Source organism: Xyrauchen texanus, chromosome 3, assembly GCF_025860055.1.
Source record: "Xyrauchen texanus isolate HMW12.3.18 chromosome 3, RBS_HiC_50CHRs, whole genome shotgun sequence".
In the NCBI taxonomy this organism is placed as follows: domain Eukaryota; kingdom Metazoa; phylum Chordata; class Actinopteri; order Cypriniformes; family Catostomidae; genus Xyrauchen; species Xyrauchen texanus.
In genome coordinates this window covers 41,607,522-41,624,676 of record NC_068278.1, presented here as the reverse complement: position 1 = coordinate 41,624,676, position 17,155 = coordinate 41,607,522, and the positions used below count along the sequence as shown (strand labels likewise).

Sequence of the window (17,155 nt, the reverse complement as noted above, 5' to 3'; positions counted from 1 at the left end):
TTAGCCATATTCTCAAGACATGTTCATAGAAACATACTGTATAGTCTTTCATGTTATACGAACATGCATAAATGTGTGTTTGTGTAAACCATGTTATATAAATGAAGGACTCAAAAAGCCTATGGTGATTCTCTAGGTAAAGAACTCTATGTCAAAATATTTAGTCTCTCTATTGCCTGAATACATGGAGCATGGTACACATTAGGCTACGATATAATTTGTTTCTAGCGAACCAAATCATTAAAGTGAACAGATATGTAGGACTGTGTAAGCCAGACCACAATATTTAGGGTTCATCTTTGTTTACTTGAGCTGAACTAAAAAAAATTAAATAAATAACAAGCATGAACTGTAAGGCAGAATATACTTTTGACTCTGGCCTTCAGGACAACCAATGGAATGGGACCCTCTTCAATTCACTCCTCCACTCGCTCTCTGCAGTCAATGAATGAGGTGCCTGGTGGTCCCATCGCAAAGAGGCGCAAAGTCCACTTCACGATCATTCACTTTCTCTGTTCCTCTGTTGTGGAATGAGCTTCCAACCTCCACACGATCTGCTGAAACCCTCTCAACATTCAAAAACCAGCTGAAAATACATCTGTTCCCAGAGCACTTAACCAAACCACACTAATTGCACTTTCTAATATTAATAATTAAATAATAATAATGAAAACAACTTTGTCTGTCTCTTTCTTCTGTGCTTGCTTCTACACTATTCCAGCATCTCTGAGAACTTGGTAGTGCGATACTGCAGATTCTTGACTTGTATGACACATTGCTTTCTATGTTTCTCATTAGTCCCTTTGGATAAAAGTGTCTACTACAAGAATAATAAATGTAGATCAAAGTAAGGCATGGATTAACTATAACTATAGCTAATATTCCTCTTCACCATGCTTTAGTAATGATCCAACATTTGGTGCTACACAGGGCACAAAATAATTCATATTATTTGTACAGATTACAGTTTATTACATTCAGTTATGTAAATGGACAAAGGAACAAAGTAAAATATATAAAAATTACCCCTTACAGAAATATAATATGTGGCTATATAGTATGAACACATACTTTTATAAAATTAATACTTATAATAAAATTATACTTACAGGCTACTTAATATTTTGGGGCATGTGTACATATTAATTATAATGGTTTGAGGTGAACTTAAAATGTGTACTAGAAAACTGTAAGAAAGTTCAACTGTCACCAAACTGCAAGTTAATTTAATTGCAGTATATTGTTATAATTTCTTTAAACGGCAGTGATTCCTGACAATACGGAGATGATGAACAGTAAACTATGATGTTTTCGTCAGAAAAGGTCTGTAAATGTAAACGAGTGAAAGCAATGGACACATATTCGGCATAGGGTCGTTTACATGTCAATTGAAATGCAGCTGTGTAGACAAGTGTAATGGCCGTGTGTTGTTTTAAAATGGATTGACAACGGGGGTAGCTAATAAGCTTTGAGTTGTCTTCGGACTTCATTATCTCGCCTAGTGATTTGCAAAACAACTACTCGAGGAGAGCTAAACTGTGTTGGACGATTTCACACCTCATTTTCACTTCACCGGATCGTTGAAATACAAATGAGACATCGAAAACAAAAATAATAGTAGCCTAAATAATGTTGTGTCAAATTAAGTAGGCTATTCTTTTAATCGAGCACTACAAGCACACATTTCATTTAGAGAGCATTGATATAAATAACGTAACAGCACTATAGCGTATTATCAAATGTATCTATGAATGGGACTAACAGGGCTAATACGAATTGACACGCAATTAACAAGCGTTTTCAGTGGTAATGTTTTCTCAGGTAATGGATCTTTGTTCGCTTTTCAGAATATGTTAAATATAATTATCAGCAGCCTGCCGAATTGCCACTGACTAACTAATTTCAATGCCCCGAAAAACGTTATCGAAATGTTAAGGTCTGGTTCCATAGGAAGAGTAAGAGAGGCGGGGATATTTCCCATTCATTCAATACTTTGATTGACACATGAGAACCAAAAGGTGTAGAAGGATTCCTATTGGTCGCCAAGGCGGTCTCAGTCTCTTCTTGTCTCTCAGCGCAGCGCATTTCAAGCAACTCTGCATTGGCAGTCAGGCGTCTGAGTCAACAACAGTTAGAAGGAGCTTCAGAGGTGCAGTTTCCAAAACTATTACTTTAAAATCTTAAACAATTCAGAGGTATTTGGCAACTTTGCGTTTTTCTAGACAAAGAAGACTTCATTTCAACCAAGGCTCACCACTTTGGTAGCGGAATTGACTGGGGATCCTGAACAGGAGTTCACAATGAAGTCACTTGCATCTTTGTTCCTTTGGAGACTCATTGCATTGTTAATGCCACTGGCCTCATTGAGCCAGACAGCGGAGTATGAGTACCTGAGCTGGAAGTCAGACTTGTATAACAGTGGCCGCATCTACGACAAGCCTCCACAGTGTGTGAAGATCCCAGATGACTTGAAGCTGTGTCACAATGTGGGCTACAACGATATGCTGCTGCCTAATTTACTAGAACATGAGACTATGGCTGAGGTCAAGCAACAAGCTGGGAGCTGGGTGCCCTTGGTGCACAAAAGCTGCCACCCCGGCACACAGTTGTTTCTGTGCTCTCTCTTTGCCCCTGTATGCCTAGAGAGGCCCATCTACCCATGCCGCTGGCTCTGTGAAAATGTGCGTGATGGCTGCACCCCCATAATGGAGGCATTTGGGTTCCCCTGGCCTGAGATGCTCACCTGCGAGAATTTTCCTCAAGAAGATGTGTGCATCAGTGCACCCAATGCCACAGATGCCTCCAAACCCATTGGTAAATTCAAATTACAAATTATGAAAGTATCACTTTGACCATATTCATTTATATCAGGTGTAATTATATCAGCACATGAAGAAAAAAAATATATGAAAGAAATATTCTGATATTTTTTATATCATATATTTTTCATTTAAAGATGGCACTTTTATCCCTGACAAGCATGGATGTAAGGCTATACGGATTGTTTCAATGCATTCTTTATACATTTAGTATTACTGTACCCAGTACTAAATACTATATACAACCTGTCACCTTTTGCTGTGTGTGAGAACTAACACTTAAACTTTTTAAAAGCAGTTTCTATGTTATTTCAGGGACCAGTGTCCATTTGGGGGTTTTCAGCTAGCGTTATCACACCTTTTGTTACATTTTAGGATCTCAATTACCTTGTGTTTTCCACTCATTCTGTTGAAACGACTGATTTGATTAAGTATTTAGGAACATATCTAGGAAAATTGTTAATTGAGAAACATCTGTAGAAGAGACAGCGGAATATAGCTTCTCGGTAAAGCATGATAGATTAATTCAAGTGTTTGCTTGTTTAACAGCTGGTAGCAATTGATTTTAGGGTGTTAGTTGAATTCCAGGACAACACTGGGATATGTTCCAACATCAGACCATATCTTTTTATTTGCTTTATTTTGCAACTATGGCACCTATTTTGTTTCAGTAAATATTTTTATTTTGTAAGAGATACTGTAAGCAAGCAGCACATTTACTTAAAATGACAATGAATTACTGTATGTAGGAGTAACCCTATTATTTCTGGCAATTTAATTATTTCAATATGACAAAAGCAAAATTCTTACAAACCCTCCCTTCTGTGGTGTATTGCTGTGCCTGTTAACATGGGTTTTCATAAGGTAATGCAAGAGGATATACTGTTGTTCAGAGAGAGAGAGATAGGGAGAACTATTTGAACAGCTGTTTTTATTTACCGGTGGCACCTAAGCAGAAAATTGCAATTTTCAATGGTTACAAAATAAGAAAGTTTCATTTAGAGTACCATACTCCTAACTCAACAAACCATTAAAATCCTCCCCTGTAATTTGAAGGAAATGTACATATTTCAGAATATCATGTTAGTTGTGTGCAAGTCTTTACCAGTTAAGTAAGGGCATTTGGCATAAGTCAAAGTTTCCCAATGGAAAGACACAAGTTCTAAAGTTGTATGTCAAGGGAAAGTACAACTGGCTTATGTAAATGGCTCATAAATTATAAGGGAATTTCCATTTCCAAAGTTATAACATGGTGATTTAGAATGAACAGAGTGTGTGCCAAAACGATGTGCCGCACAAAGTCCATGGTGAGAGATCACTGCCATGGTGGCAAACAAAAAGTTTAAAGCATGTAGACAGGTTTCTTGTTAAGCTTTAACACCCCAGAGAGACCCAATCAGTTGTAATCACATGGTATCATTTCGACCCACTGTAAGCTTCAAGCAGTGCCGGGTTAAAGAGAAAAAAGCATTTCCTCTCCCTAGCAGCTAAGCCCACCATTTGTCCACTGTTTTCTTGTGATTCCGTGATAATAATGCCCGTGGAGAAAGTAACACTCAACAAGAGCCACTGAAATTTGAACTCTGTTTTATTTCCCACTGGGCTAGTTTCAGCGTACTGCTGATATAATTATCATCAGTATAAAAGCGAAATAATCAGTAAAGTTTTTGCACAATTCTGATCACCATTTAAGCCAAATTCACTGACAGGTTGTTATCTAAGAAATGTAGTGACATAAAAATGTGTCACTTTTGAATTCATTGCCAGCAGCTGTCTTTACAAGCTATTTTCACCTGGGTGCAATTTTCACAATAATCTGTTAAAAAGATTCAAATGAAGAAAAAAAAAACTTAATGTCTTGTCAAATAAGGTAAACAGAAGAGTTGCATCCTGTTGAAAATCCTGATGTTTACATCTTTTTCCTAATGGTCATCATAATGATAATTAGCTTGAATAGTTATTGACTTTTATTACTAAAGTTTAAATATGTTATATTATAAAAGGGTATCTGTTAAGAAACTTTATATTCAAGGGTTAATTTCCCATTTTCCATGATTATAGGGGGGCACCCATGGCACAATAATTGTCCTAAATACAGTCAGCCCCGGTTATTGGGGTGTTGGCCTGTGCCTCCTGTTTTACCTGCATAACTTGTAACAGTAGTTTATATACACGTGTTATTACCACATGTAATAACACGTGTATTTAAGTTAATCTCAAACCATTGTTTTAATTTACCACATGAAAAGAACATGCATATATTGTGATGTGTATGATAAAATGTTTGATACATTTTATACAGGTTTAGTTTTAAACTTTTAGTGACAGAGCATGTAAAACGCAAAGGGTATACATTCAGTTTTAAAGTGTAGGATGTTAGTCCTTTTATTAAAAAAGAAAACCATGTAAAAAAAATCTATTGGCCAGATAATTGGAGATTGAAGAAGTTAGAATTTCCATGACATTTCCCTTCTTTTTTAAGGAAAACTGCACAGTGAATGCTTCCCAGTTGCACACTTCTCAAAAAGTCAGACACAAAAAAGTAGGACAAAACACGAAAGAAAGAAAGAAAGAAAGAAAGAAAGAAAGAAAGAAAGAAAGAAAGAAAGAAAGAAAGAAAGAAAGAAAGAAAGAAAGAAAGAAAGAAAGAAAGAAAGAAAGAAAGAAAGAAAGAAAGAAAGAAAGAAAGAAAGAAAGAAAGAAAGAAAGAAAGAAAGAAAGATAGATAGATAGATAGATAGATAGATAGATAGATAGATAGATAAAACATTTGGTCACAATTACTGTGGATTTGATACCAATAGTGAATTTCTCCATATCTTCTCTAATTTAGGATTCTCTCCAGTTTGCCCTCCTTGTGACAATGAAATGAAAATGGATGCTATTCTGGAGAACATGTGTGCCAGTGAATTTGGTAAGAACATCAACACATATCACACATACTAACACAAAGAGAAACACATCAATGCATGTTGCTTTGCATTCAAACTGTGTGCCAACACTGCAGCCTTTCTTCCCCTCCCGTCTTCTGTATTCTGGAAACAGAGTTGCCATGATAGTCCAAGAGAGCTAAGACTGACATATTAGCTTAAGAGAAAAGCCAATACCACATAGTCTTGTACAAAAACAAATCGCTTATATCTTCTTCTTGGCTCAGTACATTTATTGATGTATTTTCTACATATTGCACAGCTGTAAAGATCTACTGTGGTTTGTTGTTTTTAGTAATCTACAGATAAAGTTACTGGTAACACTTTACAATAATGTTTCATTTGTTAACATTATAACAACATTAGTTAATATGAACTAACAATGAACAATACTTTTACAGCATTTATTAATCTTAGTTTATGTTAATTTCAACATACTAATACATTTTTAAAAGCAAAACTTTGTTAACATTAGTTAATGCACTATGAACTAACATGAACAGTAGTATTTTTATTAACTAACATCAACAAAGATTAATAAATGCTGTGAACAATATATTGTTAATTGTTTGTTTATGATACCTAAAGCATTGACTAATGTTAATGAATGGAACCTTATTGTAAAGTGTTGCAAAGTTATTGTCTCATGGTAAGCAATGGGGGAGAATAATTTTTATACATTAATATTAGTTTAGTTTAGTTTAAAGATGAGGTCCACCAGTATAAAGACATCATGTTGAGTCATAACTTTCTGTAGCCATAAATGTTCAGTGCCAGAATGATATTTAATTTCATGGCCATTAGCACTGCTTTTGGGACAGATTTTTAGAATGATCTGGATCACTATTTTGTTGTTTTGGAACATATTTTCCTGACTGTCCTGACTGCCAAATCCACACTTTTAATAGAACAATGCAATGGTTTTAAACTTAAATAGCAGCAGCAGAATGTTTTAAGCCTTGTAAATCTTTGTCATGGTTTGGATTGTCCTTTGAAAGTCCACAATTGTTTAACTAATGAATTGAGGTAATTTGCAGATGCCCTTAAAGTCTTTATTTGGCTGTTACTAACAGCTCTAAATTGGGATGTTTGCTCTCCTGTCTGGATGTGACAACAGCCCAGGGGTCGACCTCTGGGCAGAGTTTGACACAGTGTGAGTTTACTCTTTGGTCATTGGGGTAAATCAGTCTATCCATTACAGCTGGGTAATTTATTTTAATTTCCAACTGATTCCTGCTCACAATTAAGTGGATTTTGATCACTCTTACACAATCTAATGTTTGTCTTCATCCCCTTACTGGTGTGCTGCTTTCTCAAATGTCACATGCAAGAGATTTGCAATGCAAACGTTTTGCAGAATCTCCTTTATTGTAACCTCTCTCTTGTTCCTATGGAAATCAATTACAAATATATTTTATTTGTTTTACTACAAAGTCAATCTCTCGGTTATGTGGGTTTTTTGCCATTCCTTAATTTATCTGTTATCAAGAACGAAAGATTTAATTTCTCATTATTCAATTTTCTTTAGTTAGATTTGAGAATGGTTAACAACAATGACTGTTAAATGAGCCTGTAACTACAGCTATTAATACCAATCACAGCAGGAGTTACCTCAACAAAAGGAGAGCAGTGCAAAAGTGACTTCCTGCTTCCCTCTGAAGAAGAAAACAAAAGCTGGTTTTGGTTAGCCTCTGACAAAACCATAAAGTTTCATTCAAGGGTTTAAATGAGTAAACCATCTTTGGAAAGTAGTCTTTCTCTGGACAGCTTTATGTAAACCAACCCCACTGACACTCTCTCTTTGACCTTATTACTACATTTCTTTTCCAGGATACTGACAAAGATAGACTGACTGACTAAAACAAGGCAGGGTTCACACAGAAGTATTGCTTTAAAGTGATGAATTAAATGTATAGAACATTCTCTCAATCCAGCGTGTGAAAATAGCTCTTTGGCTGAATTTGATTCAGTCATGGACAGTTGTTCCATGTTTTTGAAATTAGTTCTCTTAACTTAAAATTACTATTTAATCTCAACACAAACACTTTGTGTAGAAATAATATTGAATTGGGTAACCTCAACAAAACCAGATGTGTCAATGTAATGCAAGTAAATCTCTTTAATTTCTTTATTTACTAATTAGAGAAAGTGAAAGTTAGTATTGTAAATACATGCTAGTGGGAAGCACTATGCTGTAGTTAGAACAGCATTTGCCCTGTAAAGCGAGAGAATCAATTTTGTGTGCGACATATACCTGTCCTCATCGTTAGCTCAAGCTCTTCTCTTCACCATAATGTTATATCCTAAAACTCTAATTACTGAATCTCTTCTAAATATCAACATAATAAAACATTACACACTAACAAGTATCACCCTTTATATTCATCTTGCACAAAAACATATAAGATAACACTTAATATTTAATCATGCTTTCGCAGCCAATGCAAAGCATGCTGGGAAATGGAAATCCCCTGCCCAGTTTCATCAACGCTACATGAACACCACAATAAGTATTAATGTAGTCCCAACTCAAAAAAGCTTTGATATTGATAGAACGCATTGAAATCAAGCTATGACAAAATTGTGTTGCTTTAGTTCAGTTTAAGTAAATTGAAAAAGCAACAAAAAAAATAGTTTGAGTGTACACACTGTTACTATACTATACATTTTGAACTGACCTGAACACTCAAGGAATGTACAGTAGAGAGTAAGAGAATATGGTAACAGAACTCAGATATACAGTAGATGTTTAAAGACCCAAATTATAGACAGAGTTGTATTGACTTCTCTCAGTTGATCTCTCCGGTACTATACAACATTCGGATACTTTATGTGGCAGGTGGAATACGAATAACAGGGGTTTAGCAGACTACGCCACGATGGGATTTACACCCAAAGAATTAGTTAGTTTATTCTAACAAGGCACTCAAGTTCGTTGATTGATTAGCCAGAGACAGTGGTCCAGTACAAAAATAGAATTTTATTTCTTTTTAAAATCAAAAGCACACACACACTACTTTGCTCCAACAAGTGTTTGGTCTTCACTGCAAACCTATAAACTAATTTAATCCCAGTAAACAAAATACACTATACACAAAATCAACAACAAAACACACACAATCATCAAAAAAGGGAAAGGGATAGTGCGGAATCTTACCAGTGGGAGGCTAGTGGCTCCAGCAATGAGCATCCGAAGAAAACACCCCAATCACACGTGCTAAGTTCACACACACACATAAAGGAAATGACCACACTCGGTGAACACACGGCCACTGCACACACCAAGGGACCCACCACCGCCAGAGGCACTGCTCCCACTGACCGTTCTTCGCACCTAGACAGAAGAAAGACAGATGAAAAGTTAACTGCACATTTTCATGCACACAAATTACAATAGCCCGGTGGCTAATAAACCAAGATTGAACTAGGGCTAACAATATGAATGAGACAAGCAAAACACCATAACTCAAAATGAACAATCAAACATAAACAGAACAAAATAAACCATACACAATAATAAACAAAATGACAAAAATGCCACACTGAGGATCAGCAACTTCCAAGGTCTCCCCTCAATGTGAACAAATCAACAAACAAAAAGAATCAAAACAGAGAAATCACAACAAATAGGTCCATCACTTTGGGTATCAACAGCAGAAGAAATACAAGGGTTCAAGAAATAAACACCGCAAAACAACTTAACCAATGCAAGTTGCCCGTTTAACTTGAACTAACCGCGGGACCGGTGATATTGGTCCCGTGGAAAACAGCAGCCGAATACGACGCAGAAACCGTGGGCTGACGTAACAACAAAAACATACGGCAAAGCAAAGCAGCAGATGTTCGGCGTAGAGGCAGCCAACCAGCGGCCGCCGACTAAATAGCACTCCCTGAAATACACAGAATGTCTACTTACAAACATATCCCACCGTAATCATTCACTTATCACTCAGTGTAGCCACATACATTACCTATGATTAACAGCGTTGAGTCACGAGCCCCAAGCTCTGATTGCCAATAGCAGGGTGCACACTCAGCTGATGAAAGGGCTGCTACAGCACCGGAGATTCTAAAACAAAACATTCCCTATAAGCCCAACTTATAAAGTCAAACAAGTGGAAGGAGGAACGGAGCTAGTCATACCTGCGGCGCTACGATGAAACCGATAACAAAGGCAGGCGTCAGATCACTAGGCAGGTAAACAAGGCAACAGTCGCTTGCCGGTGACGTCACTTGTCAAACGAAAAGTCCCGATTTATAAAGGGGCTTGGCTATTGCGATTGGCTCGCAGTTGACTGCCCAGAGCCACTCACAGCACAGCAAATTAAGTAACACTTGCGGAAGCATGAGCCAGAAAGCTGCATTCTGCTACATTTAGTTGGCTGTCTATCCTGTGGTCAGTGATGCATGCTCGGCTTTCCTGTAGTAAAACTGTATGGTATAGCACCATTTTGACTGGAGCTTACCCTTAGCCACAGGTGCCGTGCTTGTGAATTGTTTCTGCCCAAACTCTCCCTACTGAGTTTATGGCATCATTACAGCTGGCTGTGGACCTGTCTCATTTCTGAAATTACAGAGGCTGCTAGGTCAAAGACCAGGGACAAAAGGTTAAAAGGTTTTTTATATGCAGTGTTTACCACAAAGAGCATATCTCAGAAATCATGCGGTCACATTCAGTGTTCTTTCCAAAATGACATTAATAATTTTGATAGAGGAAAAAAAAAACAGTGAAAGTGACCGCATGATTTCTGAGATATGCTCTTTGTTTATATCATATTTATAAAATATTTACTAAAGCTGTCAAGCATGAAGTAATTATTTCAAACATCTGAGACTGAAACATTATCTGATTGGTTTTCTGTTTAAAATCGACCTTCTATGCTTAGAAATGGTAACATTAGGGTGGCTGCTTAATGTTTTGTAACATATAATTAAATCTTATGTATAAATGTTTGCAAAACGTACCTCAAAAGTTTACTGTCTGGTTTCTTTGTACACAAGATAGTCTAACCCTACTGATATTAAACCATTTAAGAACATTCTTCAGAGTGGTGTGTGAGATAAAGTTCACCCAAAAATGAAAAATCTGTATCTGAAAATTCATTTTCATTTATCAATCCTTATTCCAAACTGTATGACTTACTTTCTTCCATGGAACACAAAAGGCGATCTTGTGAAGCATCATTAGCTATCTTTCCATCCAAGTTGCAAAATTTACTTTTCCGAAAAACAATGTACGAATAAAGCCGCGTGTTGAAAAGCACATAATCGTAACTCTCTGAGAAATTGTAAAACACTAAGGTTTAGAGCACACGGACAAAACTGTCTCATGTTTGGGAGTGACAGTGCATCATAGTTCTGGGAGCACTATGTGTGTACGTTCCTCCATCCTTATTTTTAAATGTCTATAAACCTGTCAATAAACTCTTCGGCACAGTTCAAGTGTGTATTTGACTTATTTGCTCTGCAAACTCTAAGCAGGCTTTGTTTTTTTAGACACTGTTATTTCAGGATAACCAGAGCAACATTTCAGATGCGATGATTGGTCCTCTGGTTACTGCAGTTGTGAACAAGTGATTCAATCACATACATTTTTTGATGTGCTGATGTATGATCTTGTATTCCTAATAAAGTCAATTAGTTTATTTGTAAATTTGCTTCCAACATAGTTTTTGTGCATTTCTTCTTATTAAATAAAAAATGTATCTACCTCAAGTGAGCGTATATGATTTTTATGCACATTTTGGAGATTTTATGTGCATTTTGGTATTTCCATCCAGCAGTTTTAATGCATTATCCCAAAATCCACATAGAAATACATGAATGGAATCCCAGCTAGTCACCATTTACTTTCCAGACAATGAAAGTGAAAGCTGACTGAGGCTAACATTCTGTCTAACATTTCCTTTTGTGTTCCATGGAAAAAAGTCATACAGGTTTGGAATAATATGAAGGTGAGTAAAAGATGACAGAATAAAACATTTTGGGTAAACTATCCCTTCAACACCCTTTTTTACTCATAACCTCTTTTCAGTTTATGTGAGATTAGAAAGGCATCTCTTTATCATGGCTTGTCTTTTTCGAGTCTCTGGATTACAGAGAACAAATGGGACTAACACTTTTATACCTTTCTCATTGTTATTGTTCAGAAAGTGTGGTGTTACACGTATTAATAAAGCCACATCTGAAGGTATTTAACTGTATCCATGCTCCTGCATTTGTGATGATTACATTCACAAACACAAGGTGCAAAAGCAGTTCACTGTGGAGTTAAAGCTGGATATACTGGAACTAAGATAAAGTGGTTGTGGGAGGCAGGCAAGGCTCTTTCTGTTCTGACTGAATAATTCGTTAACCTTCAGACCATTTTTTATTTCATTAAACACTAAGCCCCTTTATAGACTTTTGATCAAGCTTTAATCCTTACCATGTGCACCTATAATACCAGGAAGCATCTGCCATATTTCTACAACATTCATTAGTAGCGAGAAGGTGTGAGATATGAGGTTATGGCTTTATAAGTGGAAAAACTACACAGAGGACCATTCCATCATGCAGCTTCTAAATTACTGTATGTCTTTTGGGTGTTAAGAGCTACTCTCTCAACATCTTCTGACTTAAAAGTGGTCTCTGTGTGGGACTTCATTTCAAACAAAACTCACTTTGGTAAATTATCGAGAATTGTGTTTGCTTGCTCCAGGCTTCAGAGGATATATAAGTCAAGGTTAAACAGGATATAAGGGAGGATTTAATTTCATTGTTGTCTCCTCACTGACAGCCAAAGGAGACTGATCAGGTTGTTAAAGCATAATTAGTAGTAAATCTCAATACAGATGCCTACTCTTTTTCCATGGGTCTTTGGAATCAGGCTGCTAATTGGACCAAATTCTTCAGATGATGTCAGAGTGCCTGAAGTTCACTGAAGGGTTACTGATGATAGACCACTGATGTTGATAAGATGTTACGCTTGGCACATTTCTTAATTGTTTACACAGAACAAGAAAAATTCACCTGAACATCCATTAAAGTCTTGACTGTGGCAGGACCACCATGGAGATGACTTGTGCCTGAGCAAACGAAGGAAATTAAAAGATTTAGAGGTTAAGGAGAGTTTACTAAAAGATCAGACAGATTAATACAAATCTAAGAATGTGGAATAAGATTAAACCAAGAGTTAAATGGTCAACAGAGCGTCATGTCAGAGTTTCCTCAACTAAAATCCTCATATTTACTGCTATTACTGTAAAAGGGAAAAAAGCCAATTATTTATTGCATTTTTGCATTGGTTTTACCAACCACACCAAGGTAACAGAGAAATACCACATTTTGTTCTGTTATTTTTTATGTTTCATAAATGAACAGTTTTCTCTGATCGTGCAGTTAGTCCATGGAGATAATTTCACCTGCAGCCAAGGTGTCCATCTATAATTGCTTATAAGAGAATTATTCTAAGGAACAAAGCGTGTTACATCTGGAGGGGCAGAGGGCAATGAAGTTGCAATTTGTGAAATTCTTGCCCCCTGGGAAAAGAATACTGCCATGAGAGCATATGGATTTTTGCATGGATATTGATGCTGTCTCTTAGACTTGACAAGAGTTCATGACAGAGAGACCAGTATTATTATGGGTTTGCCCTGAGACCATTGGAGGAGAATCAAGGCCTGATATTGATTACATCTTTTCCTCATTTTTTTCTCCATTCCTTCATCTCCCTTTTGACTCCCTGCATTACTTAGCAGTCTAATCTCTCTTTAATGGTCTTGGACGTTTGGACCTGCCAGCGATACCCCTTGCAACCAAAACCCTTCTTGGCCTCTCTCAGCCCTGCACATGTCCTGGGGGATTAGATGACTTTGTGTATAGTCTCAGCACTGCATAGTCCAATGTATGTTTATATGAAGGTTTGCAATATCATAGACCACAACAGATGCAGTAGGTAGGAGCAGTGTTTAAAAAAAAACACTGAGGGGGCTTTTCCAGGAAACTCAAAATCTCCATGTAATTATGGAACTAAAAAGAAGAACTTTGAGAGTTATGTGAAGAAGTCCAGAAAACAAATATTTACTGGCAGTATGGTGTAATCTTCTGTCTCGCTTCCATCCCATCAGTCAATATTACACTCAGAAAGCTGATAGCAGTTCTCTTTTTCTTTATCCTCAGCCATAAAGACCAAGATCAAGGAGGTCAAACAGGAGAACATGGATCGCAAGGTAATCCTGCAGAACAGGAAAAAGCCTGTAAAGCTGGGCACTTTGATGAAGGAAGACATGAAGAAGCTCACTCTGTATTTGAAGAATGGAGCCAACTGCCCTTGTGCACAGCTAGAAAATCTTGGAAACACATACCTCATCATGGGCCGCAAAGTGGACAAACAGTACCTTCTCACTGGCATTCACAAGTGGGAAAAATCCAGCAAGGAGTTCAAAAAGACACTGAAAAAACTCAAAAGCCACAAGTGTCCTGCCTACGAGAATGTCTTTAAATAAACATTCTCAAAATTGCCACTTACGTTATGAACTTGCACATCCTGGCAACCCAAAATATTGCTCTATTTTTCATTGTTTATATACAATATATATATATTTCTCATGTTTTTTATAGATCAACATTCAAAGTGTCTTGGATCTGTGCTGTTTAGGACTGTAACTGAAGAGATAATGAATGATACAGTACAGTTGACAAGCTTTCCACTAAAACCAACAGATCACTTTTGTATATATCCATATATGTAACTGTTCATAACATGTTGTGAAATTATCCGAATTTGCCAGAAATTGATTGTTGATCTTTTTTTCCTTTCTTTTTTAATTATGCCACAAAAATATTTTGTAACATGACAGATTTTCAGTCGGTAGCACTCTGCCCAGGATGCTCACAACTTATTGGTAAAATATTTGTACACAATGTATTAAGTGCAGTCCATATAAAACAAATTGAGCCATTTCTTAAGGTATTTTGAATGTAATTGGTTCCTAGAATTACCCCAAGTTTAATACACAATGGTATTCTATTTTCTTCCATACAATGCTGTGACCATGAACTAATCTAACAGTCATCAAACTTCTCTGTTGACTCTGGTGAATAAGTCTGTTTTTAGCAAGTACTCATTATATATATTTGCATAACATTTATTGCACTGTTAAAGCCATGTTTATGACCAGTTGAATTACCCAGTCCGAAATGATTGGGTTAATTAAGGATTCTGCTTGACGTTAGAATACTGTTTACATAGGCCTATACTTTATCTACTGTAAACACACTATATGTTTTCTGACCAAGTTAAGTGATAGCACATAGCATCAACAAGATTCATAATAACAATGCTTTTTATTTGATCAGTACAGTACATTTTCCATATAATCCCACAGCTCGTTACTGTTATGTATAGTGCTGATAATGATGCTGGTGAAAAGTTAAAGGAAGTTTTAGTTCAGAATTTTAATTGCAAATCTATTGAAATTTCAGCCCACAGCTTTGTCTGAAATGCATGTCACCAATCAGTTAAAAAGGCATGTGCACTGCATAAGATTTCTATTTTAATTTTTGTTTTAAAATTATCTTGTTTTGGTGTAGCATTATTAGATTGTCTGTTTTCATTGTTTTATGTTGGCAATCATTTTGTACATAAAATTCTAGCACAAATATTAAATAAAGACTATAAAAATGTATATGCCTTCTGCACACCATGCTATTTTCAATACAAATTGTATTGTAATTGCTATTTTCAGAAAACGTATAATAACTATTACTATATTACTATAATAACGTTAGTTATTACGAGATTTTGTCAGATTAAGTGTTGTGGTGATTCATTACATTCCTCTACAAAAAAAATCACTTGTCAATACTGTATGTACTGTACAGAACATCATGACCAGCATTATTATGCCATTACAAAACAAAACAAAATCATTTTGCACATTTCAGTGTTCAGTTATTGTTGAAAGTCATTAAAAAAGTACAGACTCCCCTACATGAAATCCTGCCCGAAAACCCTACCAGAAATCTATTAATTTTACAGGTGATTGCAAAACTGTTCTCATAAACGTATAGTCAAACACAAAAGGTCACAAAGTTCCAAAATGGTTGACACACTAAACCATACTATCAACATTTTGCCCTTGGGCACATGAGTAGAGCGAAAGAAGAAAGAGTACATGACTATTAAGTTAAATTACATTTTTAATGAATAGCAGTATTTATTCTTGTCTGAAATATATATATTTTTTAAACATGTTACTCATGTCTGGATTCTTGCAACCATCTTATATCAACAATGTTTACAACCTCTCCAGTAAACTGCAATTTAACTGCCATGTTGCAGATGATTTATGGGCCATGGTCTGAGTAGCCTGTGTAAAAAACAACACATCTCTGGAAACAATTGCACGGATGAGTACAATAGAATGTGAGAGTTAATTATACTGTATGCATCCTTTAGCCATGACTGCCAAATACACATAATTGTTGTTTTCTTGCCCAGTTTTACCTTTGTGGTGTTTTGTGAATAACCTCAACCATAGACATGCTTTTGTTATTACCGGTAATTTGTTTCAACTCTAAATCTGCAGAAGCACAAACGCTGTCAAATCTATTATTTGTCAGCTGTCAGCTTGATTTCACAATGTTGGTCTTGTTTGATGGCATATATAAACCAACTATATTCAGCCAAAAATAATGCACTGTCAGCACTGTTTTTAATCACAACAAATGCTTTGATAAGTTGTTGATGATGTTTCTTCACCTTTTACCATTAATGTTCTGCAGGATCCAGTGGTGGACGAAGTACACATACCATGTACTTGAGTTAAAGTAAAGATACTCAAGGTAAAATATTACTCAAGTAAAAGTAGAAGTGCTGCCTTTAAACATTCACTTGAGTAAAAGTACAAAAGTATTTGCCTTCAAATGTACTTAAGTATATATATATATATACACACACACACATGCTACATGACACATACATAGAATATATATATATATATATATATATATATATATATATATATATATATATATATATATATATATATATATATATATATATATATATATATATATATTCTATGTTATATATAACATAGAATATAATATATATATTCTATGTTATGGGAGCAGCCAATTTCCCTCCAAAATTAAACACAAAAACGTATTAATGCAGTGTTTCTGCTACTCCCCAGAAAAAAAATGCTATTATATGCAAGTCATTTTAGTGACAACATAATAAGCAATGTACATTATGTGTCAATATTTACCGATAATTGCTGCAATAATAGCTGCTGCTCTCTGCCCCGCTTAAAATCATTGGCAATGCAATTTGTTTGGAACTATTGAGAGCTACACGAATCACGCGATGACGCGGCGGCGAGATCACTGTCGCAACCGTCTATGTTCGCAACTCTCATA

General features: G+C 36.0%; 1 protein-coding gene across 1 annotated transcript; it reads left to right on the top strand.

Annotated features, from left to right (window-relative positions):
* The first annotated feature begins 2,085 nt into the window (after positions 1-2,085).
* On the top strand, positions 2,086-15,415 carry sfrp1a (secreted frizzled-related protein 1a). Its single transcript, XM_052093654.1, has 3 exons — positions 2,086-2,814; positions 5,653-5,733; positions 13,910-15,415. The coding sequence occupies exons 1-3, from the start codon at positions 2,301-2,303 to the stop codon at positions 14,233-14,235; spliced, it is 921 nt and encodes a 306-aa protein (XP_051949614.1). The 5' UTR covers positions 2,086-2,300; the 3' UTR covers positions 14,236-15,415.
* The last annotated feature ends 1,740 nt before the right edge of the window (positions 15,416-17,155 follow it).